At 36.6% G+C, this 10243-nt stretch overlaps 1 protein-coding gene across 1 annotated transcript in view; it reads right to left on the reverse strand.

Annotated features, from left to right (window-relative positions):
• The window catches only part of PPM1B (protein phosphatase, Mg2+/Mn2+ dependent 1B), a 33921-nt gene extending 25535 nt beyond the window's left edge, over positions 1-8386 (reverse strand). Inside the window, 2 exon segments of the mRNA XM_014592155.2 lie at positions 7532-7991; positions 7993-8386. Of these exon segments, the coding sequence (XP_014447641.1) occupies positions 7532-7991; positions 7993-8372 (840 nt within the window). The 5' untranslated portion in view covers positions 8373-8386.
• Between the last annotated feature and the right edge of the window lie 1857 nt (positions 8387-10243).

Genomic DNA, 10243 nt, shown 5'->3' on the forward strand with positions numbered 1-10243 from the left:
AATAGTGATCTCATTTACATGAAGTTGAAAAAATCAGCTACAAACCATATTTTCCCCATCCATGAAAACAGGAAGACTATGATTACGTCAAGAATATTCACTACGTCCATCGTTACCCTACTCCTTCAAATGATTTTTCCTCCATAAGAATTTACCTCTTTGTTTCATAATTATCGTTAGTAATTAAAATTTATTGAGGCCTATCAACCATATACTTTCAGGAACTTGCCAGGAGTTCTTATTTCAACAGCCCCATAAAAAAGATACTTTTCTTTCATAAAGATGATGAAACCGGACTTTGCCCAAATTCATTCCAAGTGGCTCAGCATAACTTAAAACGTAGTTGTCTGGCTCCAAAGCCTATGTTCTTATTACTAAACCTGTGGTTCTCAACAGTGCACAAGAAGCCCTAAGGTGCCACAGTGTGCTCACCAGTGACATTTTTTTTTTTCTTTTTTTGGAGAGGTTTTTTTGCTATAGGGTGCATGTGCTCGCCAGAAAGAGAGAGACACGCACCCCCCAGGGAGGATGGCCATGCTGCAATCCCTTCTCCTCCATTCTCCTCTTGGGATCTTGGGCACACTCGCACACACGCCTGGCCTGAGTTTAAGCCACCAGGTCCGGGACTCAAATGGCAGTCGACTACATGGGAGTCCAGAGACATACCCATTATGCTAACTGCTGGTCCCACCAGCGACATTTTAAACAAGAGGGAAACACACTGACTGATCTCACTGTCTGTGAACATCCCACAAGCCAGCTTGAGACAGTTCAAAATTTTAATATTACGTGATATTTCTCTTAATGACATCTTATTTTTTGGAAAGCTAGTTTTGGGGATTGCTGTGGCAAAAAGCAAGTCTCTATAAAAACTGATGTCATGTAAGTGGCAGTGTCCAAGGAGTACAAGGTTTGAGAAGTTGTACAGTGTCCAACATGTATACACATCCCATTAATAAATTTTTAAGAATAAAAAATACTTTTTCAATATTGTGTATTATTTTGTTAGGACATTTAGACTCATTAAGTTTAACCACTCATTATTTGAAACTGTTAATTATGAATACTGAGGAGGCACTCTAAAAACATTACTGAGACAATACATAGAGCAGTGAGAACTAAGAAGAGTGGGGAATCTTTACAAAACACTACATTTCCTTCACATCCTACACTTTATAATCAGCTCTCTTCCTCTACTCCTCAAAATATATAATACCAAACTCCACTCTAGTAGTACCCATGTCTAATTATGCATTATTTATATTTTCTAAAAACTACAATGGAAAAAGCCCTGAGTTTATAAATAAACAATTATTTGGGGGTGCATATGAATACACTTTCCATTTGCATGAATAATCCAGAATAATGATGCTAGAAGAGTAATGAATTTCCTTCAATTTCAGCCAAAAATCAGGTACTATCTCATATTTTAAAATAAATAAGCTTCTAATATGCTTCTAATATGTGGTATGTAAACTGAATTTGGGAAAAACTAAAGAAATAATGACTTTTATAATTTAAGTAAAACAAGGCAGGTAGCAATGTAATATGCACAGCATGATCTGTTTCTATAAAATGGTCCAAAAAATGCTATTTTTATGCTAATACATTTTTACTGAATGACAGAGAGTCATTTGGAAGGACACAGAGCAAATCATAAACAGTAGTTAACCCAGGGGGATTGAGACCAGAAAGGAAGAATATAAAGATGAGTAACTACTTCAAACATCTTTGTATGTTACCAAAAAAAAAAAAAAAAAAAACTTGTAGAAATTGAAGGAAAAAAAGGAAAGTTTTAATATTTCTGTCAGGGAAAATGTTTCAGACTGAAAAAACTAATATACTCTCACAAATATTCACACACACACACACACACACACACACACACACAATACTTTATCAGAGCCTGCTCAGAAACACTGCTAACAAAATACTAAACCTGAAAAAAAAAACAAAAAACAAAAAACTAAACCTGAGTCAGGAAATTCAGATTCTAGTTTCAGCTTCAACACTCATCAAGTAGAATACTAATAACTACCTTAATGTCAAACAACCTTCATTTCCTTACTAGTAAATTGGAGATATAAAAGTATATTTTGTTTACCATAGAGGTTACTATGAAGATTAATACAATATATATGATTTGTAAGTTAGAAAAGGCTATGCAAACAACACTAACATATTTTATTCAACCTGAAATGGGTCAGCAGTAAACCCCATGAACACAAGTATTCATAATAAAATGAGAAGGCTGCTTAAGGACCATTTGTCTCTAGAGTTATATAGCTAATTCAAATAGGTTAATAACTAACCAGAGCCATCCAATACCTACATATTAATACTGTTAGTGGGGTTGGCAGGTGGCATGATGATTGGGGCGCTAGACTCCCACTTAGCCCACTGCAGTTCGAGTCTTGAACCTGGCGGCTTGCTTTCTCACTTACCCTGTCTCTGTCTCTCTTTGGTGAGTGCATGTACCCTACAGCAAATTTAAAATAAATAAAACTTAAATAAGTAATTCTAAAAAAACTATATATATATAAAACCTTGAAGAATGATTATCAAAAACAATGATTCTAACTATCTCACAGGATTGTTGTAAAAATTAAATGAGATAAAATATGTGTAAAGTGTTTAGAACATTTGATTTCTTTTTTTTTAATTGCCAGAGAGCATGTGTTTGCCAGAGAGACTTTCGGAAAGCATCCCCAAATGGGGCACATTAACGCCACAATCCTTTCTCCTCCGTTCTCCATTCTGTCAGGATTTTGAGTCCATTCATTTGGATTTTGGACAAGTGTGTTTCTCAAGCCACTAGGGCCGGGATTTAAAACGTGGTTGGCTATGTGAAATCCAGCTCATTCAAATACTGGGCTATGTTGCTAACCTTGGTCATCATGATTTTGATGATTATTAATTAACCTCCCAAGATTTAATGTAAAAGTTCTTTTTTTTTTTTTTTGAGAGGTTTTTGCTATAGGGCACGTATGCTTACCAGACAGACAGACAGAGAGACAGAGAGAGAGAAAGCGAGAAATCACCCGCCAGAGGGGATAGCCACGCGACAATCCCTTCTCCTCCATTCTCCTCTTGGGATCTTGGGCACGCAAGCACACGCGCCCGGCGTGAGTTTAAGCCACCAGGTCCGGGACTCGAACCACGGTCGACTACGTGGAAATCCAGCGACATAGCCATTACGCTAACTGCTGGTCCCAATGTAAAAGTTCTTATAAAAAGTTAAGACATGACAAGTATTACAAATACTGGGCTATAGTGCTAACCCTGGTCATCATGATTTTGATGATTATCAACCTTCCAATATTTAATATAAAAGTTCTTATAAAAAGTTCAGGCATGACAAGTATTAAAAATGCTAGAAAAATATAGAAATTATTAAGACTTCATTTAAAGTTATTGTCAGGAATATATCTACTAAATAACTGATCTCTTTCTCCTTTTAAAGCAGAGTAATACCTACCTAAGCTAAACTGCTAAGTGCTTTCCATGGATTTTAAAATTTATATTCAATCTTTGTTTAGTTTGCTACAGGGTATATGTGCTTGGGGGGTGGGGGGGAGAAAAGTGAAAAGGCAGCCCAGGGCAGATTGACACGCTGCAATCCCTTCTCCATTCTCCTCTTAGAATTTCTGGACATGCACAGGCACATGTCTGTTAGGTCCTCCAAGATACTGGGTTCAGGACTTCAACTGCAAAACTGGTCATGTAGGATCCAGTCACTAGCTGGCCCTATATTCAGTCTTTTAAGATTAAATTCAAAGAAATCATATTCTATTTTATAATATTGCTAACCCTTGGTTTTATAATACAAAAGTGGAACAACAAATTTATGGAGTTAAAAAATAAGAAAAAAAGGTTTAATTCCATATCTTCTGATGGTTCAAACAATTCAATGTCTGTTATGTTTCAACCCAAACCAGGTAAGTTTCCCAATACTGATTTCAACTTGAATGCGGCTTTATTCAGGAACTACAATGGTCAGTTTCAACTAAAATGGAAGGAATCACCGGCCCCAACCTCATCTTATTATTATTCCTCATTTCTGAGATTCTAGAGCTCCAATCTTTTAGCACTATCAACATGAGCATTTTAATCCCTTAAAACTAATAAAACCTACCACTCAAAGCTTGACACTACAGTCACTTAAATCTCACTCAAAATTCCAGAAAATTAGCATTCTTTCAATTGTTCAATTGTACGGAAGGTATGATTTATCTGCTATATAAACTTCTTTCCTTTGTCCAAATTACACATCTAGAATTATTTTTAGCTATTTCCTCACAACCACATTATTCATTTAACAGGATGCTTGCTATGCAGTCATGCAGTCATGAAAAATGATGCATATCAGTATGTAGAGACATGAAGATCTCTAGTCTACAATATACTGTTGGAAACAGGCTATAGAATTTCAAGTAAAGGTTTTCATTTTTATAAAAATATACACACTCACAGTCAAGCAAAGACAGGAAAGATACAAAGAACACAACAAAAGTTTGAATTTTTAAAAATATTTTCTATATTACATGGATTTTTTTCACTAACAATTACTATTTTTATAATTGGGGAAATGCTGTTTTTATTTGCTAATTAAGCAAAACACATATGCCTGCTTTCATCTTGAAAAGCTGTAGGTCAGGACAGCTGTGTTGCTATAGCAGCAACACCACTCTTGGCACTGCTGAAGTCAAATGTGAAGGCCCAAGGTTGACTTTCTGAGAGCTCCCTATACATGCTGAACACACGTTTGCCCATGACCAAGGCTAGTTGAGGCTTACGGTGGTAGTGGGGTTAAGGAGACCCTGTTGGAAGTGATGTCTTTCTCTCTTCCTTATTTGGAAGGAAGAAAATGTGAGGGGAAAAATCTGGTCAAGATCATTTGATTTAGAGTCTAAGGAGAAAGACTACCACTACCACTACCCCATCCCACCCCGTCTCAAAAGAGGGAAGGAGAGGGTGAAAGCACATTCCAGTCACAATGAACAAGGTCCCACAATCCCTTCTCCATTTCCTCACTTGTCAGGATTTGGAGCTCCTATGTACAAGTACCTGGTATATTTTTCAAGCCTCCAGGGCTAGGGTTTAAACCACGTAGTCAGTCATGTGGGATCCATTTCCTTAACCAGTAAGTCATGGAGCAACCCCAGAAAGACATATTTAGAGCCACTTACTATTTGCCCAATGACCCATCAATACTTCTGTCCTTAATTCATGCAGAGAAGTAAAAAAGATAGTATACTGGGACCAGCAGTTAGCATAATGGCTATGTTGCTGAACTCCCATGTAGTCAACCGCAGTTTGAGTCCCGGACCCGGTGGCTTAAACTCACTCTGGGCGCATGTCCGTGTGTGCCCAAGATCCTGAGAGGAGAATGGAGGAGGATGGAACTGTGGCGTGGCCATCCCCTCTGGGGGGTGATTTCTTGCTTTCTGTCTCTTTCTGGCGAGCGCACACACACTGCCCCGTCCGGCAAGCGCCACCACACTATAGCAAAAACCTCTCAAAAAAAAAAAAAAAAGATAGTGTACTAAAAAATAGATAGTGTACTAAAAATAAAAATCAGCAAAAGATACTACTACCATTAAAATCATTTCAGGAAAAAAAAAAAAGAGGAATTTTTTTCCTGAGTGCTGGTAACAGCAGTCCTTAAATTTCTTTGTTTGAAGTTGTTTCTTTCCATACTATGGAAAAGAAATATGTATTTCATCATGTACCCAGATCCTTCTTGAGAAACTTTGTTAGTACCTTCCACAGCAACTTACATGGTAGAGAGAACAGTTCTAAGCTAGCCAGAATAAGTAAATACAACTCTGCTTAATATAACTAAAAATTAGCCTTGATACCTTTACAGTTATAGTACAAAGGGTCTTCAAGAAGTTCATGGGGGGACCAAGAGAGGGTGTAATGGTTATGTCACTGGACTTGAAACTAACACTAGGCATGTGTGTATGAGTGCCCAAAATCCCAAGAGAAGAATGAAGGAGAAGAGATTACAGGATAGCCATCCCCCCCTGGAGGGGGGCGAATGATTTCTAGTTTTCTGTCTTTCTTGGGGTAGGGGGATGATTTCTAGTTTTCTGTCTTTCTGGTGAGTGCACATGCCCTATAGCAAAAATCTTCCTCTCTAAAAAAAAAAAAAAAAAAAAAAAAAATAGTTCATAAGAAAAGCATATAATGAGAAAATTATGTATAGCTTCTCAAATTTTTTACAACAAAACAAACTGATACTTTAATTCTATTCTTTTACACACTTTTAAGTCCCCTTGTGTACTTGCACACTTCAGGCACTAACCAGATAAATCTTAAATGAATTCTATATAGATGCTATCAAAAACCAAATTACCTGTTAATTCTAATTTTTTCCCCATTACTGTATCAAGATTAATATAGTGTTCCATAAGAGTTCTTTACAGGGTGGTATTTTATTAAAGCCTCTAGTTTTTAATCAGTAATAATGAAAACATCTATTTAAAAAGAATTCTGGTATCTTTTACAAAAGAAACTATCAAATCATATATTATTTATATAGTGTCTCACCTGTAAGTTTCTTTTATATTTTATTACTAGGAAAAAGCTTTTTTAAAAAAAATTAAGAAATTATTTAACTTTATTTATTTATTTTTAATTTGACCAGAGAAGGGGAGGAGGAGAGAGAGGGACACACAGAGAGAGAGAAGGCAAGTCACCAGGTCCAGGACTTGAACCACAGCAGCCATGTGGGAGTCTAGCGCCCTTAACCACCCTACCATCTGCCAGCCCCCAGAAAAAACTTTCATATATTTATTTCTGCTTTGTTTTAATTGCTGGGTGTTTGAAAATTAAATTTTACTTTGGTGAGACTCTGGAATATCTTCCAATATTTTATATGGCTTTTCATCTTATAGTATATATAGTACAGAATACCGCTACATAGCTATTTTATCAAGTGGCTTAATAATCTGGCATAAGATAGCTATTAATCAAAAGTCACAATTCTGTATAGATGCCACAGCAACAAGCCATAAAGCACTTACATACAACAAATACCTCCAATTTATTAAACTTAACTTTCAAATTAGAATGCTGGCACCAAAGAGGATGGCAAAAGAACACAATATTGGGACCAGCAGATGGTGTAATGGTTATGTCACTGGACTCCCATATAGTCGACTGCAGTTTGAGTCCTGGCCCCAGTGGCTTAAACTCACGCTGTGTGTGTGTTTGTGCTTAAAATCCTGAGAGGAGAATGAAGGAGAAGGTATTTCAGCATGGTCATCCCCCTGAGGGATGATTTCTCACTTTGTCTCTCCTTAAAAGAAGAGAAGGAGGAGGAGAAGGAGGAGGAGAAGGAGAAAGAGAGAGAGAGAGAAAACACAAAGGTATAATTTCTGGAATGAAACTATTTTGAAATTGAGAGGTTATTCCTAATGAAAACATGAAGTTTTAAAAAAAAACTTCAGTTTGCTTTAACTTACTTACCAGGCCTTTTCAAAATTAAGGCATTATTTTAATTATAACAAAAAAACTTACATACCTTATGTAAACAAGTGTCCACTACCCAATTGCACACATTTTCCAGGTCATCAGATACCTCAAGCCTAGATTTAACAAATTCACAGAGCTCCTCATTACTCATAACATCCCAGATCCCATCACAAGCCAAGATGATAAATTCATCCTCTTCTGCTCTTAAAATTTCATAAACCTCAGGCTCTGGAGAAACAAGTTGTTCTGTTGGGCCCTTGCCATCAACACACTTGTAATCATAGTCCCCCAGAGCACGAGACACTGCTAATGAACCATTAACACGCTGTATCATTACACTGCCTCCTGCATTTTGGATTCGCTCCTTTTCCCTTGGATTGCAAGGTTTGTGATCCTGGGTAGAAAAGCAGACTTGTCCATTCCTATACAGAACGGCACGTGAATCACCACAGTTGATAAAGTATATGTGCTTAGGTGAAATCATAACTCCCACTGCAGTTGAACCGAACCATCCCGTTTCTGAGGTCTGAAAAGTTACGCATGTATTCATCGATTTTCAAAAAGCCAGTTCTGATACCATTCTTGACATTTTCCACTGAAGGTTCAAGAGCAGATCCTGATTTTCCAGCTGCCCGAAAGTCTTCATTGGTAGTGATGTGTTCTAATAAATGTGTTGAACAGTAATTTGCCACTCGAGATCCAGCATGACCATCATAAACAGCAAAAAATGACCAGTCTTCCAAGCCGTGAGGAATACCTACAACAGCTGTGTGAGCATCTTCCATTTCCACTCTCCAGCCTTGCATGCTACTGAGGCCATAACGTAAACCATTCCCAGCACCGTGAGCATTATGTTTTTCAGTTTTGGGTTTATCCAAAAATGCACCCATGTTTAGTAATGAATCTGAAAGAAAAAATTGTAGGTGTTAAAACATTTAAATTAGATAGAAAACTGATCTACAATAGTCCACCTCGTCTCTAGTAATTCCCATCTCAAATGCATTTTTCAGAATAAATTATCTTAATTTACTGGAACAAAATAGAAACTAAGAAATTTCTTTTCTTACATCTTTCTTCTAGAACAGTGGTTTCTCAATTCTAGCACGCTAGAATCACTGGATTAATTAAATCAGAATCTTGGTGGGTGAGACCCAGATATAATTCTTTTTTAAATTTGCTATAGGGCATGTGCTTGCCAGGTAAAAACAGAAAAGTGGCCATCCCTAGATGGCCAGTGCAATCCCTTCCATCTCTTTCAGGCATGCACGCACATGTGACCCGTGTTGGTACAGGACTCAAACTGAGCATTCAGTCATGTGGGAACCAGCCACCTTAATTGTACCAATAGCTGGCCCAATCTAAGTATTTTTTTAAAAAGCCTCTCTGGTGACTTGTATGGGTAACAAAGTTGAGAATCACTGTTGTAGAAAAAGAAAAAAAAACAAAAAATAAAACTTCGCTAAGGAATTTTAAACATTCAATTATAACACAATTTTAGGGCTTAAATATCAGTTTGTAGAGAAAGTCATGACCTATTTTTCTGTTCTTCTATGCAAAAATGTGTCGTGACTTTCCAAACAATCCAATATATGTCTCTGTTAAGACTGGTCAATGAGAATATTCAGGATGGTGAGTAGCTGTGTTTAATAAATTAAGGCAGAAAAAAAATGCTATTTTAGTAAGACTTCCAAAAATATTAATCAAGACTTTATATATTTATTTCTTCTATAAATAAGACAGAGATTGAGAGAGCATGTGCACCTCCAACAGGGTCTTGACACCCCAATCCACCCCCAGCCTTTAGCCAGCCCAGGGTAAGCAAGTGTACAGTGTACTCGAGAGGGCCCAGGTTTTGAACTCGGTGCCTTTATATGTGGGAATACCTCACAGAGTATCATTTTTTACTACTATACCACTGTCTAGACACTCAAAGGTTTCCAAAAATAGTTTTAAGATTTCTATTGCCAAATTCGTTTTTAATTTAGCAAAAAAGAAAGGGAAGGAAGGCTGGTTTTCAATAGAAAGCTAAAGTTGAGGCTGTCCTATAATGACTTAATTTTTAAAACATTATGAAATGTCATATACATAAGAGTTTATGTAATGTATATGTACAGCAAAGGAATAATAAAACAAACACTCATGCATCCACTATACAGGCTGAGGAACAGAACATTATCCAGACACTGAAACTCCTACTTACCCTCTCCCCCAACTCTACCCTTCTCTCATCCAATGTGGTAGATACTAGCTTTAATTTTATAATTAGCATCCCTTACTATATAACCAGATTCATGTGTGCTTGTTCAGTTTTATATATTTAGTACTTCACATTGATTAGTACTTTTCTTTCTTGCTAAATATTCTCTGTACTGTACTGTATGTTTATACCACAGTTTGCTTTTATCCATTCCACTATCAATTAACATTTGAGTTATTGTTCATTTTTTTATTGTAAACAATGCTGTTTTAAGCAATCTTGATGTATATGTAAGATTTCCTAGCTTATCCACCTAAATTTACAGGTGCTTGCAGCATATAAATTTGACAGTTAATATATAGATGATCTTTCTTTCCCCCAACAAAAATTACCTAACAATCACATTTATTTCACAAATGTTCTCTAACATTGTTTCTTCAAAACAAGTACATTCTTAGTAACTTTAACCTAGAATGAGAAAATTAAAGAGTATGTTTGCGCCATGTGTTTCCTATTCAAAAATATCTGCATATACTGCTGTGCTATTTTAAGTTCCCCTAAATC

Source organism: Tupaia chinensis, unplaced genomic scaffold, assembly GCF_000334495.1.
Source record: "Tupaia chinensis unplaced genomic scaffold, TupChi_1.0 Scaffold000661_1, whole genome shotgun sequence".
NCBI lineage: Eukaryota > Metazoa > Chordata > Mammalia > Scandentia > Tupaiidae > Tupaia > Tupaia belangeri.